The sequence below is a fragment of the Salarias fasciatus genome, chromosome 13 (genome assembly GCF_902148845.1).
Source record: "Salarias fasciatus chromosome 13, fSalaFa1.1, whole genome shotgun sequence".
Lineage (NCBI taxonomy): Eukaryota > Metazoa > Chordata > Actinopteri > Blenniiformes > Blenniidae > Salarias > Salarias fasciatus.
Genome location: NC_043757.1, coordinates 777,345 through 801,551, shown reverse-complemented (window position 1 = coordinate 801,551; position 24,207 = coordinate 777,345). Strand labels below are relative to the sequence as shown.

The 24,207-nt window shown below is 55.0% G+C and overlaps 2 protein-coding genes across 2 annotated transcripts; one reads left to right on the top strand and one right to left on the bottom strand.

Moving 5' to 3' along the window:
* Positions 1-345: 345 nt before the first annotated feature.
* zc3h15 (zinc finger CCCH-type containing 15) lies at positions 346-5,677 on the bottom strand. The gene is made up of 11 exons (XM_030106719.1): positions 5,505-5,677; positions 3,951-4,052; positions 3,748-3,859; positions 2,802-2,954; positions 2,618-2,709; positions 2,363-2,545; positions 2,198-2,278; positions 2,059-2,124; positions 1,800-1,913; positions 1,054-1,189; positions 346-981 (listed from the first exon to the last, which is right to left on the bottom strand). The coding sequence occupies exons 1-11, from the start codon at positions 5,577-5,579 to the stop codon at positions 800-802; spliced, it is 1,296 nt and encodes a 431-aa protein (XP_029962579.1). The 5' UTR covers positions 5,580-5,677; the 3' UTR covers positions 346-799.
* Positions 5,678-10,630: 4,953 nt separating this feature from the next.
* Positions 10,631-11,644, top strand: LOC115399215 (fibrous sheath CABYR-binding protein-like). Its single transcript, XM_030106490.1, has one exon. It carries the CDS (start codon positions 10,631-10,633, stop codon positions 11,642-11,644), a length of 1,014 nt encoding a protein of 337 aa, XP_029962350.1.
* Positions 11,645-24,207: the final 12,563 nt, after the last annotated feature.

The following is a 24,207-nucleotide window of genomic DNA, read 5'->3' as shown; positions in this document are numbered from 1 at the left end:
CTCCTGCTGGTCACAACGTTGCAACAATAGGCCTGAAAAACTTTACACTGTTGATCACATTCACCCATAAACACACACTCACACTCAGCCCATCCACTGGGAGCAGTCTGGGATCAGTGTGTTGCTCAAGGACACTTCACCATCTGGACAAGCAGGGAACCGAACCAGAAACCTGAATGAGACCAACTGAGTCTCAGGGTTTCATGGAAATGTCAAAACTGTTACAGACCCAACACGCAACAAATCCTGGGTCGACCTCCACTGACCCCGGGCTGGGTCCAGGACCTCAGGGTGGGCTGACTCAGTAGACGCGTCCTGGACGTCCCCCCAGTAAAGACAGACAGCGGATGTACAGAGATTTTATTTTTTCTTCAGGAGGAAACTCAGAAGATTATTTACAGTTCAGGGCTTCAATCTGATTCAGTTCAGTGGATCCAGACCAGGATCCGCTCAGAGGGACCGGCCTTCAGATGGGGGCTTTGGCGTGAGGGGGTGGAGCTGCAAGACGCCTGGAGGACAGACCGCCTGGAGGACGCCTTCCTGCAGCAGAGGTTCTGTCACCGGGACCGGTTCGGCTCTGTCCCATCAGAACCAGAACTCCAGAACGTTTGCAGAGCCACATGAAGAAGCTGCAGAGGAGCAGGCTCTGGACCCTGGAGGTGTCTTCGGGGTCAGGGCGGGTGGGGGGTGGGGGATGGGCCTGATGTGATCCGTTAAAATCCTCGGTCTGGTCTCTTGTTCAGCTCCATGCATCTGTCGGTCCGTCCCTTTGTCTCTCGGTCCGTCCTTGTCCTCGTCCTCAGTCCTCCAGAGCCAGCGTGTTCAGCTCCTCGTCCAGCTCCTCCAGGTCTTCTCCTGTGAACAGGTTCTCGTCCACCGGAACCTCCTCGTCCTCGTCGTCCTCATCCTCGTCGCCGCCCCCGTCCTCCCCGGAGAGCCCGTTGGCCTCGGCGCCGCCGCAGGCGCCGTTCAGCTGCTCGTCTGGGAGGAAAAGGTCGCCGTGGTTACGGGCGCTCCGAGAGACGACGTGCCGGAACGGATCGGTTCTCCTACCGTGGTCCGCGTCGGGGTTCTCCGTTTTGCCCCTGGAGGCGAACCGGTCCGTGGACGCCACGGTGATGCCCGTGTTGTCCACCTCCTGCGGGACGAAGCGGGACAAGTCGATGTCCTGGACCGCTGCGGTGTCCACCTGGAACCAGAACGGTTCAACGCAACGTTAGATCAGGAACCGGTCCAGGGTCCACATTCAGTCCAGCTTCGTCCCGACAGTCAGACTCTGGTTCTGCTGCAACCGCCAGTTTTTTAACAAAATCAAAGAACCGGTACAGAACCAGACCCCAGGAAGAACATGAAGCCGGATTCACTGAAACCTGCTGGAAACCAGAGAGACGTCCTCAAACGTCTCCTGCTGCATTCTGGGAGTTTTTCCAACCCCTGCCTGACAGCAGGTAGCTAGCCTTCATTACAGCATCATGGTATCTCAGCTGAAACCTCATTTGTGTTGCTGGAGTCTGAACTGGGTTCTGGACCCGGGATCCTGAGCCGGGGGTCTGAACCAGGGTCCTGAGCTGGAGGTCTGGACTAGGGGTTTGGACCGGGGTCCTGAGCTGGAGGTCTGGACCGGGGTCCTGAGCTGGAGGTCTGGACTGGGGGTTTGGACCGGGGTCCTGAGCTGGAGGTCTGGACTGGGGGTTTGGACCGGGGTCCTGAGCTGGAGGTCTGGACTGGGGGTTTGGACCGGGGTCCTGAGCTGGAGGTCTGGACTGGGGGTTTGGACCGGGGTCCTGAGCTGGGCTTACCTCTGTCTGCTCGTCCTCCTCCTCCTCCTGTCCGGCGTAGCGGGTGTCGTCGGCCTCGTCGTCGTCGTCGTCCACCAGCTCGGGCCGGAACTCGAACACCTCTCGGCCGCTCACCTGCAGGGACACCTGTCAGCCGGGGCGGCCGGACCAGACCGGACCAGACCGGACCGGGCCGGGCCGGGCCGGACCAGACCAGACCAGACCAGACCGGACCGGGCCGGGCCGGGCCGGGCCGCCGTGCTCAGCGGACTGCACTCACCACCAGAGACTTCCCCGCCTTGAAGTCGGCCTTCTTCTTCTCCATCTCCTCTCGGGCTCGGTCCACCTGTGAACGGCAGTCGCTCGCTTTAGCTCCGCCCCCCGACGCTCCCCAAACCCCGTTCGGCCCTGAGCCCGACCTTCTCCTGCCGCTTCCTCTTCTTCCAGGCCAGGAAGGTCTCCAGAGTGATCCGGGTCACGTTCACCCCCAGAGCCGCTCGCTGCACACACAACACGGCGTCAGCAGCGGAACCTTCCCCGCCCCATCAAGCCCCGCCCCCGCCCCATCAAGCCCCGCCCCCCACCTCGTTCTCGATCAGCTCCTCCAGCGAGATCTCCTCCTCCTTCTCCTCCTTCTTCTTGTCCTTCTTCAGGACGAAGCCGGGCGGCAGGGCGTGGCGGTACATGCAGCTGTCGCCCCCTGCTGGACACACCCAGAACCAGCCGTACTTGTTGTTCTCGATGGCCTCCAGGAAGTACTTGCACACCTGCGGAGCAGACGGCGAGCTGGTGAGCCGGGCCGCCCCCAGACGCCCCCCACCCCCCCAGGCGGGACTCACGATCTGGGTCTTGGCCTTCTTCTTCTCCGCCTCGCCGTGCTTCTTGTTCACCACCTCCTCCAGCTTCTTCTCGTCCCAGTTCTCCATCGTGTCTGAAAACAGGCCTCGTCAGTACCCGGCAGAGAGGCGGGCCGGCGCCGGCCCGGCCCGGCGCCGGCCCGGCCCGGCGGGCTGGACGTCTCACCCTTCTCCAGGTCCTCGTCCCGCTCGTCCACGTACACGCTCCTCTTCTCACACTTCCTCTCCATGGACAGGTCGTGGCTGAACTTGCACTTGTCCCCCTTGGTGCACTGGCCCTGCTTGAAGAAGGCGCACAGCACCGACTTGGGATCCACGCCTGGCCGGAACACGGAACACAGAACACAGACGGGTCACCTGAGCGCCGGGCGTGTTCATGAGCAAACGGCAGGAGCGACGGTGCAAACGCAGACCATCACATCCCAGAACACCTCGGCCCTGAGCCCACAGCCAATCTGCTCGCTCAGTGAACCACCGGGCCTGAAGAGCAGGAGTTTACCGTTGCCTCGGTAACCAGAGGCGCCCGGCAGACCCCCGGACTGTCTGACATCCAAAACACACCAATGAGAACCATCAGGAAAAAAAAAAAAAAAGAACCATCAGAGCCATCGGCCTGCCTGGAGAGCGAGTACTGATCACCAGAGCGGCGTCACGGCTCGACCGCCAGCAGAGGAGCTCCGGGCTCCGTTCACACCGCCACGTTCCGCCTGAACACAGCCGCTCAGAACGCCACTTCCTCCTGCGTCCAATCAGAAACCTTCACGGAGCCGGAGCAGAATCAAATAGTCTCAGTAAAAAACAACCCGTTTATCAAATGAATCAACGTCCCCGTGAAAACGCCGCTGAGAAGACGAGCTCTGAACTGAGAGCGTGGCGTAGCGGTGGCCCAGAGCACTGTGGGAAACAGACTCAGAACACAGCCAGAGTCCAACACTTCCCTGGAGAACGTCCTGAAAGACGAATCTGACTCAGGAAAAGGACCAGGAGACTTTTAGGACCAATATTCAGCCACACAGTGAAGCTAAACATTAGACCTGGTAGAACGCGCCTCCTAAACGCTGGTCACCGATTGGCTGATGCCAGGCGTCCCCCACAGGAGGCGGAGCCGGTACCTTTGCTGACTTTCTGCGCAGCGACGACGGGTTTGAAGAGCTCGTTCAGCTCGTCCAGCTCCTTCTTCTTGTCGGCCTTCTTGCCGCCCTTGTCCAACTCGGCCTGGGCCATCTGACAGACACAGAGACAGTGAGGCGTCATGGATAAGACGGTCCGCTGGAGCCAGGACAGACAGGACACACAGGGACGGACGTCCACCCACCTGCCGGGCGCTCTGCTGTCCATACTTGACTTGCTGAGTGACGTTTTTGATGAACTTCTGCTGCTTGGCCCCCTTCTTGTTCTTCAAGCCGAACGTCTTGTCCTGGAAGAAAAAACAGATTTCCATCACAGCTCCGATTTAAAAGGTTCCTCTTCCTGTTTCTGGAACGAGCAGAACATGAGCTCCGCCGGAGCGTCTCTGGCAGAGGACGCTCAGACAGGACTGTCCTCCCCCTCGCAGTGCAGACCCGGCCAGTCCGCAGAGCCACAGCTGGGATTCGAACCGGGGCGCCACACACTGACATGTCAAAACACTGCTACACCGTCTTCTTCCAACCCTGTCTCTGTGTCCATGGACCTCGCCGTCCATCTTCACCTCGTCCTTCAGCGGTCACTGTCCTCCAGACGCGACCGGACCACTTCTCACTTCCTGCTCCTCCGTCCCCCTGTCCGCCCTGCTCCCTCCCATGACGTCTGGACGTCCTTGGTCCTGCCACATCCCGTCTCTCTGCTGTCCCGTCAAACTCCAGATCGCCCCTGGAGGACGTCCCCGTCCTGCTTCAGCGTCCTCACTCGACCAAAGGTCTGGTCTCCTTGCTAACCTGCAGAGCCAGTTCCAGCCGGCTCCAGGTCTCCCGTTTGCTTCATTTCATTCAGTAATCAGTTCTTCGTACACAGAATGACGAACATATTGATCACACTGTTTCCACGCCGTTCAGTTCTTCCTCCTCCCATCAGCCCCTGCTCCACCTGAAAGTAAAACTCCACTCCAGCATGATGACCATCGCTGCTTCATCGCCACTGAAACCAGAGTGTGCTCCTGATCTCAGACTTCAGATGTGACGATACACACTCCACACTAACTCCCCATCTCCACACCTGGACATCCACATTCCCGTCATGCAGCACGGGCCGGGCTCCAGGTGGAAGTCACCTGAGTGACGGTGTTTTTAAAGCCTCGTCACGATCATAGCCTCAAACCACCACTGGACAGCAAACAGACGGGTGAACAGGGTGTGTCGTTGACGAACGCGGCTGAATCTGTGGCTGGATTAAAAAGACAAACACATAACGCGATCAAGTGTCCGGAAGCAGTAAACATGCGGTGACTGACGGGAAAACGTTGATTGTTCCTCACATCGGTCCGTGAAGGCCGGCTGCAAACAGGCCCGCGGCGCCGGGAGGCCTGCTGGCCCCGACAACCAAGCTAACAACACAAACACCAAAACTCACACTGACTGGAGTGTCTGGCTGTAATTCGTGCCTGGGGGAGGACCAGCCTCCAGCTCACAGCCACAGACAGGGACCCTGGCCCTGCTGGCAGCCCCGCCGCTTAGCTGCTGCTGCTAGCACCGCTCCGCCGGCTGTACTCTGGGCTCAACCCGGTTCCAGAGTCACAAAACAAGCTTCTGGGTCGTAACGAGGGACGGGTAGCTCCATGACACCGACCGGAGAGGAGCGGGGAGGTGAGAGTTCACAGGCTAGCGGCGGTTCAGGCGTCGGCTAGCGGCGTGTTAGCTTCGCGGCTAACGCTCTCACTCCGTGCGGGTTTTACCTCAATAATCTTCTCCTTCTTCTTCTCCTGGGTCTTCTTGTTCCCCGCGGCCGGGGCGGGCTTCTTGGGAGGCATGCTGGCTCAGCTGGAGCAGTGTAGGACCGTGAAACCGTGCTGGTCTGGAAGCAGCGGGACAGTCAGCGCCACATTACCGGCTGACGCGAGCACGACGCAGCGGCGCCCAGGCCACATGCGCGGACGCGGCGTGACGTCATCGCGCACCGCGCGAGGCAGCATGGGTAATGAAGTGCAAAGAGGAAAACCTCAAATGAGACACTCTGGACTCAAACCTAACTTGACGTGGTTTGAATCGATACAGTTAGAATTTGAAGTAATCTTTACACAGTTCTAAAAATATAAATTAAAATTCTCCTTAAAATAATCCGGATTTTTAAAACTACATTTCAGAATCAGAATCAGAATCAGAATCAGAAACGGGTTTATTGCCAAGTGCAGCAGCAGCCCAAACAAGGAGTTTGTGTTGGTGGTGGTGTAAACACAGACAACAGAAAGAGCAGATTAGAAAGGCACAAGTATAAAATATCAATAAAAGGAATTAAGAAAGAGACAAAAAACACAATAGCTATTACAAAATGGTGACGATTTACAGAGTTAACATAATTTACAAAAAATACAAAATTATAAAGGTATAAAGGTATTTACAGTAATGTTTATGGGTTGAAGATTGCAGATTTAATGGCATCATCAAGAGCAGTCATGTAATTTGTTTAATTGTATAAAATATCTATATCCAAAGTACATTCCTGAGATAAATAACTACATCCAGAGTATGCTGTATGACTGTTCATGTTGTCAACACATTTAGAATGTAGGTAGAGGTTTTTTTATCTGTAACAGAAAGAAACAAATTGATTTAAAAAATGAAAATCAAATGGCTGTACTTGAGATTTTAAAAGCAGAAATGTCAATTATATGGAGCATTTTGGTCTTTAGTATATCTAAAAACATAATCACTAATTGTAAAAAGTAACACTACACAATACAGATGAGATAAGATAAGATAAGATAAGATAAGATAAGATAAGATAAGATAAGATGAGATAAGATAAGATAATCTGTACTGTTCTGCAGGATCTCAGCTGTTGTTCCTGGTATTTCCTGGAGCCATGCATCCAGCTGGGGGTTCCTGCCCACAAAAACAGTACTATGAAGCAGAAGGAAGCCTGTCAGCTGATCTGAGCTCCTCCCATCAATAAGTGTCATCCAAATGAGATACAGATATCCCAGGATGAAGGAGCAGCAGCAGACGGTGGACGGACGTATTTTAAAGGTGCATTAAAGCAACACAAAGGAACTTTCAGTTTTTGTTGATTTTGGCGGCGCCAGTGGACAAAAGCGGTAGTGTTTTGCCTGAAGGAATACTACAGCTCCCATGAGGCCTAGCGCGTGATGTTGTAAAATGCTGCTCCCAGTGGCGTGCTGTCAGACTGAACTCGCCTTCATTTGTTTCCAGCGGCTGTGTGAAGGACGGATAGCGACGAGGTCATGAATCTAATGGTGGCTAAACAATGTTATATCATGATGTGACGCATGCCGTAAAGCAGTCCGCATATTTGGAGTCTTTTAGTGTGCAGGGTTCCTACCACCCTCCTCACAGCTGCTTAGTCCAAGTGAAGCAATGCTGACGCCCTCAGGCTGACAGAGGGTCATTCAACTAGCTGTGAGTCGATGTATCATCACAAAAGATATTAAGATGTTTTATTAAGGTTGAAAAGTTCCTTAGTGTCGGTTTGAGGAGTTTGCACGTTTTATGCGAAACAGCGCCCCCTGCAGGCCTTGGGTGTAATGCAGCTTAGTGAAACACTCGTGCCTGTGGCGGAAGAGGGGAACTCCTTCCTCGCTCTTTTAGTAGCGCTAGAGTAAAATGTAAGTTTCTCTCCCTGGTGGAGTCTGTGTGGAGCTGCAGTGCTAGAAGCCAGTCTGTTCTGACTTCCTGGAAGATCCTGCTCAGTTGTTGCTCACTAAGCATCTGGCGGAGTAATGGCGGACAAAACGAAACCTAACTAAATCAGGCCAGCCAGAGCGTGCATTACGTCATTCCTCTCAAATTCTCCCCAAAAAAATTCTGGCGCCGGACTGGCACTGCAGCTTTCAAGTGACAGTTTAGCGCCGTTAGAGGTACTGGTAATGAATATGTCAGGGCACATTGTACACATCATTAAAAATGTGTAACATATTTATGGTGGAAAATAAGTATTTTTAAAGTTGAAAAACTCCTCAATGCACCTTTAAGTTTCTCTCTGTAATGTTGAGGCTTTTCACTCCTCTGAAGGATTTTCTCCATCAGTAACAGAAACCAGCAGTGATGAATATGAATCACTTTCTTCACACCGTCCACAGACTTAACCATCAATTTAATTCAATTTAAGACAAAACATTAAGTGAAATCATGCTCCATCCATTTATTTTAGTCCTTTCCCCACGTTTACTTTCTTTCTTCTTGTTTGTAACGGCTGTAAAGGATCATTCTGACTGACTGAAAAAAGGAAGCCGCTCAGAGAAGTGCTGGCATGGCTGCAGTTCCCCTTCTTGACCGTTAGGTGTCAGTGTTGTTTCACCAGGCGCTCGGAACAAAAGCCGTCGGAGTTCAGCGGTCGAACATAATCTGAATTCCTGCACATGTCCCGAGGGAGAGCGGCCGGGTGTCATGGAGAGCGCGGACAGCGAGGCTGCGGCGTTTGAGGAATCTAATTGAATTGTGACAAACACCCAGCAGCAGAGTGTGTGTGTGTGTGTGTGTGTGAGTGTGTGTGAGTGTGTGTCAGTACAGGAAGCCTTCCACCGCCGCCTGCAGGGAGAAAACACTCAGCAACACTTCGGGACGCGCCGGGATTCAACGTGTTGCAGAGCAGCCGGATTCACGCCGCGCGACGGAAGCTCACAGGAAGTGGCGAGCGGCCTCACGCCGTGACGGGACGACTGGACTCACCTCGTGCCGACAAGTCACGAGGGGCGAAGCGGCGGTGCATAAAGAGGCCATCTGGCCGGCCGTCGAGCAGGCGCTTTACGAGCTTCTTCGTCTTTTAATGGCTTAATTAGTGTGTGTGTGTGTGTGTGTGTGTGTGTGTGTGTGTGTGTGTGTGTGTGTGTGTGTGTGTGTGTGCGTGCGTGCGTGCGTGTCATCGTTTTGAACACGATGTCTGTTCACATCTGAAGCTCCTGTTGCATTCTGGGTGTTTGTTCACACGACAACGCTGCTCACAGTCACTGGAAATGCTCCGTCGCCGTGGAAACCAGTGAAAACACTGCCTTGTGGAACTGCCCGGGATTGTATTCATGTAGATGGAGGACATTATGGTTCTGGTTCTGTTTCTGGTCCAGATCCTGGTTCCAGTTCATGTTCTCCTGGTCTTGGTAGTTTTAGAATTGACAGTCACTGCAACAACAGTCCAGCTCGGTGTTCTGTTCATTTGCATATTCTGGTGCACGGTTCTCTGTGTTCTCCGTTGTTGATGTTGTCGTGCGTGGTTCTCTCAGTGGGTTCTCCTGAGTGGCGTTCTGCGGGGTTCCTCGGTGTGCTGGAGGTTCCTTTGGGTGCAGCGGGAGCAGAAGCAGGCGGAAGGAGGCGGCTGCAGTCGTTTGAGCTCAGCTGAGCAGAAGATCCTGGTTTTGGAACCAGAACCGGACGTTCCGGGGGCCGCAGGGTGGAGAACCGAGCAGCAGGAGCTGCGCCGCCTCGCCGGCTGATTCGGCTTGATCTAATCAGATTACACTTAAGTTACTAATGTGATTTCATTTGGCACGTTTGACATGTGTGGCCTGGGTCCACACGAAACCTCGCTCGCAGTGTGTGTGAGTGTGTGTGTGTGTGTGTGTGTGTGTGTGTGTGTGTGTGTGTGTGTGTGTTCTTGTATTTCTATCCTTGTTGGGGCCAAATGTCTCCACAAGGATAGCAAAACGTGGAACGACGTGCCTTGTGGGGACCTTTTTCCGGTCCTAAGTAGGAGAAACAGTGTTTTCTTGACCATGTTGTTGTTACTGAAAAAAGTAAAAGGTCAAAAACATTTCTTTAGGGTTAGGCTTTGTTGTGGTGTGGGTTAGGGTTAGGGTAAGGGTCAGGGTTAGGGGCTAGACATGAATGGGAGTCAATGGACGGTCCCCACAAGGATAGAAATACAAGACTGTGTGTGTGTGTGTGTGTGTGTGTGTGTGTGTGTGTGTGTGTGTGTGTGTGTGTGTGAAGTGGGTCACACACGCCTGCTCTCCCTGGACCCTCGTTTGCGCCGCTGTCTCCTAATGAGCGTGGTTTTTTCCCGGGGACGGGGGACGGGGGACGGGGGACGGCATCGACTGCGTCCTCCTGCTGCCGGAGCTTTAATGAGTCCCGCGGCGAGACGGGACGTCGCCGTGGAAACGGCGTCCCCGGTCCGGCCGCTGCGGTCGGCTGCAGCCTCACTTCATCTGATCAGGAGAGCTTTACTCATTATGACACCTTTATCATTTATACTGGATGTTCACACACACACACACAGCTGAGCTCAGTGTGTGTGTGTGTGTAATAACCTATATTGACTGCACAGCAGAGAAGAAGAGCATTTCCTGGAGCGGAGTCGGCCTCCGTGTTTCCTCCACCTTCCTCCACTCTGGTGTGTGTGTGTGTGTGTGTGTGTGTGTGTGTGTGTGTGTGTGTGAAACGCTCACACTCCCACACACACGCGAACGTACTCGCTGACGCCTGCAGACGGAAAGAAAACATCTTCTGCCTAATTAGAGAGGTGCGGCGTCGATCTTCCTCGCCGCGGCGGCCGCGGCGTCCGGCTCGGCGTGTGACAGGGCCGCCGGCGGTCAGCCGCCCGCCTGCCGGGCAGCCGTGGGACACCAGAGCAGGAAGTGAAAGGGCAGCAGGCTTCCTCCAGCCAGGAAGCCTCCTGCAGATGGAGAACAGGTGTTCTGCTACCCAGAATGCCCGTCAGCTCGCACGCCGCCGAGGCGCCGTCAGCCCGCCGCGCTGCGTCCGATCCGACGCTCCTTTGCTACCTAAACTCCCGGCTTCCCCTCCCTGCCGCCGCCGCCGCCCGTCACGTCTGCGTCGATGCCTCAGGTTGACAGGCCCCCCGGGAGAACCGGTGTGAAGCGGTGTTTAGCGGGCGCTTCATGTTCAGGTAATGAGCGAGAGCGGCGGCGGCGGCGGCGGCGGCGGCGGACTGATCCTGACAGCAGGGGAACACGCTTCTTTTCATCCGGGGAAGAGGCAGACTGAATCCTCTTTGCAGATCGCTCCGCCGTCTGCAGGCATTGTGCCGCCGTCCCTGGAGACGCCGCCCTCGGAGGACACGCCGCCGCCTGAGGAGACGGCGCTGTCAGAGGACATACCGCCGTCGGAGGAGACGCCGCCGTCGGAGGACACGCCGCTGTCGCAGGACACGCCACCGTCGGAGGAGATGCCGCCGTCAGAGGAGACGGCGCTGTCGGAGGACACGCCACCATCGGAGGACACGCCGCCGTCAGAGGAGACGGCGCTGTCGGAGGACACGCCACCATCGGAGGAGACGCCGCCGTCAGAGGAGACGGCGCTGTCGGAGGACACGCCACCATCGGAGGACACGCCGCCGTCAGAGGAGACGGCGCTGTCGGAGGACACGCCACCATCGGAGGACACGCCGCCGTCAGAGGAGACGCCGTTGTCGGAGGACACGCCACCGTCAGAGGAGACGCTGCCGTCGGAGGAGACGGCACTGTCGGAGGACACGCCACCGTCGGAGGACACGCCGCCGTCGGAGGACACGCCGCCGTCGGAGGACACACCGCCGTCGGAGGACACGCCGCCGTCAGAGGAGACGCCGTTGTCGGAGGACACGCCACCGTCAGAGGAGAAGCCACCGTCGGAGGAGATGGAGCTGTCGGAGGACACGCCACCGTCGGAGGACATGCCGCCGTCGGAGGACACGCCACCGTCGGAGGACACGCCACCGTCGGAGGACACGCCGCTGTCGGAGGACACGCCACCGTCGGAGGACATGCCGCCGTCGGAGGACACGCCACCGTCGGAGGACACGCCGCTGTCGGAGGACACGCCGCCGTCGGAGGACACACCGCCGTCGGAGGAGACGGCGCTGTCGGAGGACACGCCACCGTCGGAGGAGACGGCGAGACACCGCCGTCTTCTCCTCGTTCTCTGAAAGTCTGCGCAGAACGAGCAGCGAGTCTAGAAAGATCCTGAGGGACCGACTCCAGAAGGGATGTTTTTCCTGCTGCTGGTGTCTCAGATCACTGAGGGATCTGACGCCGTCTCCGCGGTCCGTTAGCTTCAGAGATCACTCAGCCGCTCCGGAAGCGTCTCCGGACGCCTGGACTCGTCCCCACGACCGAGAGACACAACAACAAACCCCCGACGGGGCCTGGAGGTCCAGCCACCTCCTCACATCCACCCGCATCCTACAGTAGGTCGCTGAGAGTGGGGATGATCCCAGCGGATCCCACAGCTGATCCCAGCTGATTTCACAACAGACCTCCTAACGGATCCCACAGCTGATCCCAGATAATTCAAAATGATCTGATCTGATCCCATTGGATCCCACTGCGGATCCCAGTGGATCCAACAGCTGATCCCAGATGATCCCACAGCAGATCCCAGCTGATCTCACAACAGACCCCCTAATAGATCTTACAGATTGTCCCAACGGATCCCAATGCATCCCAAAGCAGATCCCAGCTGATTCAAGAGGATCCCAATGGGTCACACAGTAGATCCCACAGCAGATCCTAGCTGATCCCACAACATATCCTGCATCTGATCCAAGATGATCCCAACTGATCCCACAGCAGATCCCAACGAGTTCCAGTCGATCCCACAGTATATCCCCTCTGATTTCAGCTGATTCCAAAGCTGATTCCAACTGATTCCACAGCCGATTCCAGCTGGTCACAGCAGATTCCATCTGATGCCAACCGGTCACAGATTATACGATCTGATCCCACAGATGATCTCCATGGATCCAAGTGGATCCCACGGCGGATCCCAGCTTATTTCAGTGGTTTCTGCAGCTGATCCCAGCTGATTTCAGATGATTCCAGCTAATCCCAGCTCATCCCAGCTGATCCCAGATGATCCCAGATGATCCCAGTATTTTTTTACTGGGCGCTTTTATTTTAATTGACACACTTTACACCATGATTCTGCTTTACTGTGTTCTTTTCTACTGTGTTCTTTTTTACTGTAAATATCAAACTAATTGACTTTGAATGACTCAGGGAAGAAGAAGAGGAGGAGGAGGACACACACACACACACAGACACACACACACACACACACACACACACACACACACACACACACACACACACTTTTTATCAGGATTCTTTACTTCAAGCCGTCCCACAACTTCCTGATTGGTCTGAGTAAAGATGGTGTTTCCATGTTTCTGTGTGTGTGTGTGTGTGTGTGTGTGTGTGTGTGTGTGTGTGTGTGTGTGTGTGTGTGTGTGTGTGTGTCCTGGATCGTGCTTCTACATTTGTCTGTGGAGGAACAGGAGAAGTCACCATAAAAACTACATTTGTTCCTGTCATTTGAAAATCGCCATAAATCCTGAGTGGATCCCTGATCCCGCCGGCGCTGCAGCGTGGCTGGATCTGTAATCACGGGTGATCAGGAGCGAGCAGCGGGGATGAGGGGAGATCTCTTCCTGTGGTTTCAGGTGATGGAGCAGCTGGAGGAGGCCTGTTCTCCCCGGTGGAGCTGTTAGCACGGGCGCTAACCTCGTTAGCCTCCAGCAGAGGCTGCGTCTCCCTGGAGGCTGGATCAGCAGGAGGGAAAACCATGGACCGGTCCTGAGAGGTCCCGAGTCTGGAAGAGGAAATCCCAAACCGATGATCCAGCGTCTAGTGGAACGTCTTGTAGAACGTCTTGTGGAATGTCGTGTGGAACGTCAGCTGCTCCGCCCTGATTCCCCCTGCTGGACGACACGGCGCTCTTCGGACCACTGAGCTGGTTGGAACTGCGGACCGGCCTCGGTGCTGATTGCGGCCCTCCTTCATTATTAACGCCGGAGAACCCGTTTAAGGATCGGCGGCCAGCGGGACGCAGAACATCGACTGCGAGGAGGAACATGGCAAAGCGACGCTCAGCTGCTATTGTTTCAGTCTCCAGCAGAAGACGGCGTTTTGAGTGATTCACGCCGCGGTCCAGATCCGCTGGCGGGATTCCAAACTGTCGGAGATAATTAGGCTTCGTCTGTTGAATAAGAGATGAAGACGTTCGTTCCAGAACCCGACTCGTCCGCCTGGCAGTGCTGTCGGTTCCCGCCTCCCGGCACAGGACCGCCGACGGGAAGCCTCTCGCTCCCCAGTCGGGTCACGCTCGCCGGGCAAATCGTCACGATTTAAGGACTTCATAAACCGCCATTCTGAAATATTAACAGACGAATCTCAGACAGTAAAGACAAATTTATTGCAGTTTGAAATGAAACCTGTAAATCAGGAAGTGCCGCTCTGGTTATTGCCAATAAAACAAGGAGATGGCGGTTTCACCTGCTGCCGCGCGGCGCCGCCGCCGCCTCGCGGCCCCGCCGCCGCCTCAGCGCTCTTATTAAAACAACGGCGGATCATTTACTCGCATAAACTGCTCAAGTTTGAGTGAAGGAAGCGGCGGCTCGTCGGCAGGCGGCTCACGTCCCGGACGGCGAGCGCTCCGACGTTCTGATTGGAGTCGAAGCCCGAGTCGCTTTTAATGATCCGACTGTTTCTGCTGAGAGAGATCTGCAATCAGCTAAACGGCCCCGTTTAGAACAACCGAAATAAACCGAAGCATTAATCTGGAAACGCTGCGAGAAGGAGTGAAAGATTAGTTCTGAGTGGAGGAGAAGTCAATGATTCATCTGAGCGGGAGAGGAGGAAGCCTCGCCGCTGAATGGAAGCAAGTGATTCATTCACAGGAGTCACTTCCAAGCGCCTGCGGAAGGTAAAAATAGACACACACACACACACACACACACACACACACACACACAGACTCAAAATCCACAATTAAAGTTTGTGGATTTTAATCAAACAAATAAAAAAAAGAAACTTGTAACAAACACGGCCGGTGTCACTTTCTCTGCCACGAGTTCTCTTTTCTGTTCTCTCACTTGCTCACACACACACACACACACACACACACACACACACACACACACACACACACACACTCTGGAGCGCTGGCTCATGAATTAAAGAGCAGAGCTGGTCCGGAGGGAGGAAATTATTCAGGCAGATCTGCTCTCTGACAGAGGAGTGGGAGGGAGGGAAGGGAGGGATGGAAGGAGAAGCAGAAAGAGAGACGGAGAGACAGAGAGGCCGAGGGAGGCGAGGAGGGGAGGAAGAAGGAGAGGAAAAAAGCAGACGGAGAAAACAAGAAGGAAGAAAAGAAGAAGGCCGTTAATAAGGAATGCACTGATCTGACACAGAGACGATCAAACCCCAGCGGTGCGCTGGCTGTGTGTGTGTGTGTGTGTGTGTTTCAGTTCACTGCTGTCTCCCCCAGTCCTCCCCCCTCATCTGTGTGTGTGTATGTGTGTGTGAGAGAAAGTGTGCCTCTGTATTGACTGTGTGTGTAATGGATGTGGAAACGCTTGTATCAGTATCTTTATCTCAGTACCTGTATGGACCTCTCACTGCTGTGTGTGTGGGTGTGTGTGTGTGTGTGTGTGTGTGTGTGTGTGTGTGTCCACCTCCACGCTGCAGGATTAAAGCCTCTGTCACAGTCTGACTCCGGCGCTGCTCTGAAACAGGCGGCAGGAAGAGGTTTTGTGTCCCGACTTCCCCGACGAGGCGAAATGAAACGCAGCCTGATGAAGCCGCTGAGCGCTGCCGTGTGTGTGTGTGTGTGTGTGTGTGTGTGTGTGTGTGTGTGTGTGTGTGTGTGTGTTTGTGTGTGTGTGTGTGTGTGTGTGTGTTAAAGCTGCCGTGTATTAAAGCTGTTTGTGCACCATGTGAGGTTGAGATTAGAGGTCTTCACACACACACACACACACACACACACACACACACACACACACACACACATATGTTTGTACTTATATCGTTGTGAGGACACTCATTGACATAATGCATTTCCAGTCCCTTACCCTAACCCTAACCATCAAAAGTAAATGCCTAACCCTGACCTGTGTCCTAAACCTGACCTGAACCCGACTGTGACCCTAAATCAAAATTCAAATCTGAACCTCAAAAAGATCAAAAAAGGCCTGTCGAAAAGTGAGGACCGGCAAAAATGTCCTCACTCTGTTGGTGAAAAACGAATTTTGGTCCTTACTTTTGGGTATGTACAAGAACACACACACACACACACCACACACACACACACACACACACACACACACACCAGAGAAGGGCGCCACACTGCTCCGATCAGACTCTAAATGAAGCGGGGATCAGAGACGCGGCGTCGGGCTGTAAATCTGAGGGATTATCATCACAGGTGAGCGCAGCCGCCAGGTGCTCGTCAGCTGATTCACCCCAGCATCCCGGGGGGGGGGGGGGGGGGGGGGGGGGGGGGGGGGTCCTCCGAGACGGGCGGTGACACAAACTGAGCCTGATCCAACTTCACCAACCTCTGGGTGGAGGTCAGCCTGAGGCTGGATGCAGCAACACCATGTTTACTGCTACAGGGTGGAGGAGAGGGAGGATGGATGGAGGAATGGATGGATGATGGATGGAGGGAAGATGGATGGATGGATGATGGATGGATGATGGATGGAGGGAAGATGGATGGATGGATGAAAGATGGATGGATGGATGAAGGATGGATGGAGGGATGATGGATGGATGGAAGATGGGTGGATGGATGGATGGAGGGATGATGGATGGAAGATGGGTGGATGGATGGATGGAGGGAAGATGGATGGATGGATGGATGGATGATGGATTGAGGGAAGATGGATGGATGAAGGATGGATGGATGGATGGGCAGCTGCGACACAGGAGAGCAGAATCTTCTCCATCGTCTGGTGGTTCAGCTCCCGCCCTCCTCCACAGCAGACGTTGTTTTCCAGCCTGTCTGGACTCCAGCTCAGTTTCTGCCGTATGAAGGTTCAGAAACTGTGAAATCATCGTTCTACAGTCAAATCAGTGTCATTTTTCAGTTTTACACAAACACCAGCCTCCGCTGGAAAAATGTGAAGATTATGCTGAAGTGCAGAGGACGTGTAATTCCGGGGAAATTCCAGCAGGGGTTTGGATTCCAAAAGAGCCCGGTTCAAGTTCAAGTTCAAGTTTATTTGTCATATACATTAGGGTACAGGGTACCATAAGCAATGAAAAAAGGTTTGCCTTCAGCACCCTCTCTGCAGTGAATAAAAAATACAATAAAAATAAATAAGTACAGTTTAAAAAACACAACACCAACAACAACAAAAAATAGAACGTTATCAGCGCCTCCTCAGGCTAATGTTCATGAGCCGCACCGCCTTAGGATAAAAACTGTCTCTGAATCTGCAGGTCTTGGTTTGTGGGCAGCGCAGACGTCTTCCTGATGGCAGGTAGGAGAAGAGAGCATGAGCAGGGTGGCTGGGGTCCTGCATGGTGCTCAGGACCTTTTTCTCACAGCGCTTTTCAAACAGCTGACCAGTCTGAGGCAGAGGGGATCCAGTGATTCCTGATGCAGTCTTTACAGTCCGCGCCAGCCGAGCCAGATCATGTTTTGTAATGTTTCCAAACCACACCAGGAGACCAGAGGTCAGAACGCTCTCTATTGTGCAAATGTAGAAGTTTGTGAGAATTTCTTTGGACAGTCCATATCTTCTGAGGCGTCTCAGAAAATAGAGTCTCTGCTGGGCCCTTTTAATGGCACAGCTGATTTGAAGATCGGGTCTCATTAGAACCATTCAGAAACACAGATTTTCAGAGTGCAAATAAACACATAGAGCTCCTGGTTCCAGACCGGGTTCTGGTCTCTGTCTCTGGCTCTTCTGGACCAGACTCTGATTTTGACATAAATCATCTGTTGATTTGATTTTAAAGGTGCATTAAGGAGTTTGCACATTTTATGCAAAACAGCACCCCCTGCAGGGCTTGTGCGTAATGCAGCGGAGGAGGAGTGTCTCGAAACCGGAGCTGAGCCGGTGTTTTGGAAGAACTGGTTTCCCTATTGAAGGTGCTGTAGGCAGGATTCCGCATCTCCGCCATCTTGCTTAGGGTTACCTCAGCAAGATGGCGATTTGACCCATCTAAGATGGCGATTTGAAACCCAGCACAGCCAATCCTGTCCTGTTTTTTCTGACATCACGCCCTGACGCAAGTTAAGCCCCTCCCACAAGAACGTGTGACTAACGCCCCTCGACCAATCACGGTTAGAGCCTCATGGGCTCTTCTGATTGGTCAAAGATACCTGGAGCTGTCGAGATTCCTTTTCAGCTCAGAACAGAGACAGATGGAAGCGCTGCGCCCTCGCAGTAGAGCAGTGATGCTACACTCCTAAAGGATTATCAATGATACTCTAACATTTAATCCAAAGAAAACACAGAAACATCAGCACTGACTAGCAGAATCCTGCCTACAGCAGCTTTAATTGGCGACTGGGTTTCTTTCTCATCCCTTGTTGCTGATAGATGCTAAAAACCAGACAAAAAAAGCCGTTCAGACCTTTCATGAGTCTGATTTCAACATCCGCTGCTACTAGCAGCAGCAGCAGGAAGTGCTGAAGGAAGTCAGTCACCAGGTAACAAGGAAACCAGTTAAATTGTAACACTGTATTTATCTTATCAGAGGTTTTAGCAATGGAACACACACACACACACACACACACACACACACAATGCTCAGTTAAGGGACACGTAGCAGCATTTTGAAGCTCTTTTCTGGGGACAACGTGCAAGTTAAAGCAGTGTAATGTGTATCAGAAAAAAAACATGTCTTAAATCTGCGTCATTAAACAAATTAAAGCACCAGATAACAACTCATAACTGACAGTAACCGTGTTAGTTGTCAGAAAGTAACGGATTGCCTCTACACTATGAGGGTAATGTCTCTAACAGAGTCACGTGACGTTCGTCAGGGAGCCAGTCTTTTGAACGGCTCTTTCAAATGAACGGCTCCCTTCAAAGAGCCAGAAATCCCAGATCTATTCAGTCACAGTGAGTCACTGAGCTTCCGGTCGCTCTCCTGCAGAGTGTGTGTGTGTGTGTGTGTGTGTGTGTGTGTGTGTGTGTGTGTGTGTGTGTGTAGGTTGATTTGTGCAGATTTGGACACTGGTGCTGGTTTCCTGTGCGAAGGCTCCGCTGAGGCTCTGAATGCCTCCAGCTCTACGTCAGCTGTTGTTCAGGTGTTCAGTACCTGTCGAGTGTGCGACTCTGCAGGGAACGGGGTTGTGGTTTTGTGGTTTTGTGGTTTCCGAGGTTTGTCCTCGGTTTTCCTCTCAGTCACTGGTTTGGACATGTCCGGGCTTCATCAGGAGGACAGCTCAGCGTCTTCCCTGGAGACGCTCCAGTCCTCAGACAGGGTGAGACAGGGATCAAACCTTCAGACTGGTGAGGGCCCGGTCCACTTCCACATGTGTACGGAGCCCTCATGGGCCGGCCGGACCACCAGGTCTGCGAGTGAAAATCTGGAACTTTGGCAGCTTTTTGGGATCTTTTATGTCTCGGCGCCTGGAGACGCTCCTCCTCTTCATGGTGTGTGGAAACTCTGGTCCTGGTCCTGCGTCTCTGATCCGGGTCCTCTGAAACTGGTCCTGGTCCTGCGTGATCCGGGTCCTCTGAAACTCTGGTCCTGGTCCTGCGTCTCTGATCCGGGTCCTCTGAAACTCTGGTCCTGGTCCTGCGTCTCTGATCCGGGTCCTCTGAAACTGGTCCTGGTCCTGCGTGATCCGGGTCCTCTGAAACTCTGGTCCTGGTCCTGCGTCTCTGATCCGGGTCCTCTGAAACTCTGGTCCTGGTCCTGCGTCTCTGATCCGGGTCCTCTGAAACTCTGGTCCTGGTCCTGCTTCTCTGATCCGGGTCCTCTGAAACTCGGGTCCTGGTTTGCCCTCCCCCTCCGCCCGCTGCCGGTTTCTCCTCTGCAGCTTGTCCCAGACCTGGACGCCACGTCTGGACCTCCTCAGAACACCAGCAGCACTGGCAGGGACTTCAGGTGACAAATGAAATGTTGGACTGTGAGCTAATGAACAGGAACACTGAGAAACCCGGAGGTGGCTCAGGGAGAACATGCAGACCACCTGGGAGGGGGGACAGAAAAGCCATCCTGGTCTCGGGTCTTTCAGGAAGTGTTTTGAATTCCAGAGGTTCCAGATGCAGCCAGTTGGTCTCTGGTTCTGGTGGAAGGATCCGGTCCGTCCTCTGGTCCGTCCTCTGGTCCATCCTCTGGTCCGTCCTCTGCGTCCCAGACAGCAGCTGCTTTAACCCTCTCAGTGATGATGTCCAACTTGTCTCAAATTGTCCATAACCCCAAAATGTCCAGCTTTCGAATGAGTTTGCACAAATGGTCAGCGCCAGCTTTTCCCCGTTCATTTGAAAAGACCGTCCTCCCTGGACGTCTTGTGGCGGCGGTCTTCTCAGTCCTCCAGAGGATCAGGCAGACCTTCATCAGAAATCCAAATGTAGAGACCTCTTCCGTGTCCTCCAGGGACGGGGCTCCAGGCATGTGACCCCCCCTCCACTGTCGCCGGGCGTCCATCACAGACCCAGCATGCCGAGTCCCGTCCGGACAGGAAGTCCCCCGCTCCTCTGCTCTCCGTTAAATGATGGTATCAGCGGCGTTCAGAGACCAGCTGATCAGGTCCAGGGTTCAGATTTTGGTTTGTTTAAAAAAACCAAGTGAAATATTATTACGCTGTGAAATATTAATGCAAAATGACCAGATTGAGTTGTTTATGTGAAGATTGCTAAGACGGAGCTACTTACTAAACATGGCATCTGGGCGTAGTGATTTCTAAAGAAAAAGTAGTTCCCAGTATTTGCTTCAGTGTCGTAACGCTACAATATTATTTGTTGGTGTTCCACAGCGTAGTGAATGTGTGGATTATAACGTGTCCACCAAAGTGTTGTGGGGTTGTTGGATTGTGTATTTGATGAGTTTGACGAGGGGGAACAAAAATACCGTCCACTTCCATTGTGTCCGTCCTGAAAACCTTCCCCGACTCGCCTCTGGATAAACAACAGCTCGCCTCACAGAAACAGTCAGTCTGCTGCTCTGATGACTGAGGAGTTGCGCTAAATGGGCCAATCTACCAAAATGTTGAAGTATCGCTTTAAAGGTTTATCAGCTACATTCAGCAGCTGCTGCTGAACGTAACTGGTTGCTAACGAGCAGGTTGCTAACGAGCAGGTTGCTAACGAGCAGGTTGCTAACGAGCAGGTTGCAGGTGAGCAGGTTGCTAACGAGCAGGTTGCAGGTTGCAGGTGAGCAGGTTGCAGGTGAGCAGGTTGCAGGTGAGCAGGTTGCTAACGAGCAGGTTGCAGGTTGCAGGTGAGCAGGTTGCAGGTTGCAGGTGAGCAGGTTGCAGGTGAGCAGGTTGCTAACGAGCAGGTTGCAGGTTGCAGGTGAGCAGGTCGCTGGCGGCGTTGCACCGTCTCTGCTCAGCTGCTTCTCGCTCGCCGCCGCTCCGCCTGGCTCCAGAAAGCAGAAGCTGCTAATCGAGCGGAGAGCGACGCGGGTTCCTTAATGGCCGCCGAGCGCCGAGCCGCTCGCCGTGACGGCCGTGTTCGTCACGGATAATCAGACGAGGCGGGGGGGGGGGGTCGCTCCCCTGGAGCTCACAGAGCGTCTCTCATCGGACGCTCACGTCTCCTCCAGACGTCTCTTTGTTCTTCTCATTGTAAATCCTGACTGAAGGTGTGTAACGGGATTTGAACCCTTCGGCGTTCAGAATGTTTCACGCTCTTCACTCCAGGCCCTGATAATAACCGAGCCGAGCCGAGCCGAGCCGAGCCGAGACGCAGGGATCAGAGGGAAGCGTCTCCGCCGGGGCGCTCCGGTTCATCTGACGGAGCAGACGGGAATCACCGCGTTCCACCGCTTTCCCGCCGTACTGCCTCTCTTCCCGTCCCGCTGTTCCAAACATCCTGCGAACATCTGGAACGTACCCAACATCTGTGTCCCCGTCCAACTGTGTCCCCGTCCCTCTGAGGACGAGGTCGTGATGGAGAGCCGAATGTTGGTCAGCGCCGTGTGTGCGCGCGTGCGCGTGTGTGCGTGATGACGACGACGCTCTCCCATGTTGCTGGAGAACGCCTGAGTTCTCCGGTCTTCATGTTCTCCGTGTTCTTCAGACCGGTTCTGTCTGTGGACCAACATGAAAATCGTCTCCAGTGTTTCTGAACTTCTTGCAGTTTTCAGTTTCCATGTAAACGTGAAACTTTTCTGAAACGAGACCCTGAAGGTTTTTCACCTGAAGTGTTGCGGCTCCGGTTCTCTCGCCCTCCGGCAGATCCGCAGCGTTCCCCACTCGGGTCTCTCCAGGTGGTGACGGCGCCTCTAGTGGCAGGACGGGGCGCTAGCAGCATGAGGACCGTTAAATGTTCTGACGTTACAGGTTCCAACAGGATGGAGAACATCTTCTGAATCAGAGAGGCTGCTGGTTCCTTCATGAAGGACTGTGGTTCTGCTGGGTTCTGCTGGGTTCCACAGGGTTCTGCTGGGTTCTGCTGGGTTCCACAGGGTTCTGCTGGGTTCTGCTGGGTTCTGCTGGGTTCTGCTGGGTTCCACAGGGTTCTGCTGGGTTCTACAGGGTTCTGCTGGGTTCCACAGGGTTCTGCTGGGTTCTGCTGGGTTCTACAGGGTTCTGCTGGGTTCTGCTGGGTTCCACAGGGTTCTGCTGGGTTCTACAGGGTTCTGCTGGGTTCTGCTGGGTTCCACAGGGTTCTGCTGGGTTCCTGTCCAGACGGTCGGGGCTCCCAGCCGAGTTCAGACCTGGACATGAGGAGATGAAGTGAGGTGTTGTAGTTTCAGGAGGCGGATCCCATATGGCATTCAGGCAGGGGCCGGTTTGGACCGGACCGAGCTGGACTGGACCGGACCAGGCCGGACCGAACTGGACTGGAAGTGTGATGTGGTTCTGCGGTCTCTCTGTCTCCTCCTCCTGGTTCCGTCCAGACCCGGGAGAACCGGACCGCCGGAGCCGAGCCTGGAGCAGATGAATAAGTGATGAAGAGGTTTAATAAAAGATGTTCTGGTTTCATGAGCAGCTTTTCTCTTTTTATCGTTTCCTCCGAAATGAGAGAAGAAGAGGAAGAGCTGCTGCAGCCCCGCGACCTTTGACCCCGCTGGAGGATTGATCATGTTTCCATCGGAGCGTGAAACGAACCGCTGCTTCAGAACGACTCGTTTCATTCATGATTTCACTTCCACTGACCACTCCTGATTCCTGAGAAGTGTAGAACATTCCGGAAGGTCGTGGAGCAAACGGAAAGGCCGGGGGCTCCGGCACGTCCTCGCTCTCCAGCGGCCGCCGCTTTCCAGAACCGCCGCCGCCGCCGCCGCCGCCGCCGCCGCCGCCGCCGCCGCCGCCACATGCAGACGTTTAACTCTCTGTGTCCGTGAACAGGAAACACTGCTTCTGCAGGCGGGAGCGCCGCCGGCGTTGTGGCGTGGGCGCGCTGCAGTGCGGGGTTCTGCGGGTCTCCGTGGTCCGGGTCGGGGGCCAGAGACCTTCAGGAGGACCTCCATCCCTACAGGATCTTCCTGAAGACCAGATCCACTTGGTTCTCCGTTCTGCTGCCCCCTGCTGGACGGGACACCGAACGAGACAACTGGTTTTCCTGAGAGGAGATCCAGTGGGGACCCTGCCGTGGGAGCCCCGGTTTGAATCCCGGTTTGTCGGCGGTGTGTGGAAGAAAAAAAACCTGGACCCGGTTCTGGTTCCGTGTCTGGTTGTCCTGCCAGGCCTCAGGAAGGTTCTCTCCTGGACTCTGGGTGTGGAAGCGTCCGCCGGTGCAGAATGTCGGAGGTTTGAGTCCAGCGGTCGGAGCGACGAGTTCCCGGTTCATCCATTCATCCAGGAAGTCTCACTGTTTCACCTCTGCTTCAGCGAGGAGTCCAGCGGGACGCTCCGAGTGGAGGGAGGAATCGGCGCTCTGACTGATGACAGGAAGCCTCCCCTGTTTCTGTGCTTCCGACTCTCTGCGGCCATCGTCCTGCGGCGGCGGCGGCGGCCATCGTCCTGCTGCGGCGGCGGCGGCCATCGTCCTGCGGCGGCGGCGGCGGCCATCGTCCTGTGGCGGCGTCGGCGGCCATCGTCCTGCTGTGGCGGTGGCGGCCATCGTCCTGCTGTGGCGGTGGCGGCCATCGTCCTGCGGCGGCGGCCATCGTCCTGCGGTGGCGGCCATCGTCCTGCTGCGGCGTCGGCGGCCATCGTCCTGCGGCGGCGGCGGCGGCGGCGGCGGCCATCGTCCTGCGGCGGCGGCGGCGGCCATCGTCCTGTGGCGGCGTCGGCGGCCATCGTCCTGCTGTGGCGGTGGCGGCCATCGTCCTGCTGCGGCGTCGGCGGCCATCGTCCTGCGGCGGCGGCGGCGGCCATCATCCTGCGGCGGCGGCGGCGGCCATCGTCCTGTGGCGGCGTCGGCGGCCATCGTCCTGCTGTGGCGGTGGCGGCCATCATCCTGCTGCGGCGTCGGCGGCCATCGTCCTGCGGCGGCGGCGGCGGCCATCATCCTGCTGTGGCGGCGGCGGCCATCGTCCTGCGGCGGCGGCGGTGGCCATCGTCCTGCGGCGGCGGCGGCGGCCATCGTCCTGCGGCGGCGGCGGCGGCGGCGGCCATCGTCCTGTGGCGGCG

Coding starts and splice junctions, on each gene's coding strand:
- zc3h15 (XM_030106719.1), bottom strand. CDS start 5,579: ATGCCTCCCAAGAAGCCCGCCCCGGCCGCGGGGAACAAGAAGACCCAG. Junction 2,710..2,801: donor GGACGAGGACCTGGAGAAGG/GTGAGACGTCCA, acceptor GCCTGTTTTCAG/ACACGATGGAGAACTGGGAC. Junction 982..1,053: donor GAACCCCGACGCGGACCACG/GTAGGAGAACCG, acceptor TTTTCCTCCCAG/ACGAGCAGCTGAACGGCGCC.
- LOC115399215 (XM_030106490.1), top strand. CDS start 10,631: ATGAGCGAGAGCGGCGGCGGCGGCGGCGGCGGCGGCGGACTGATCCTG.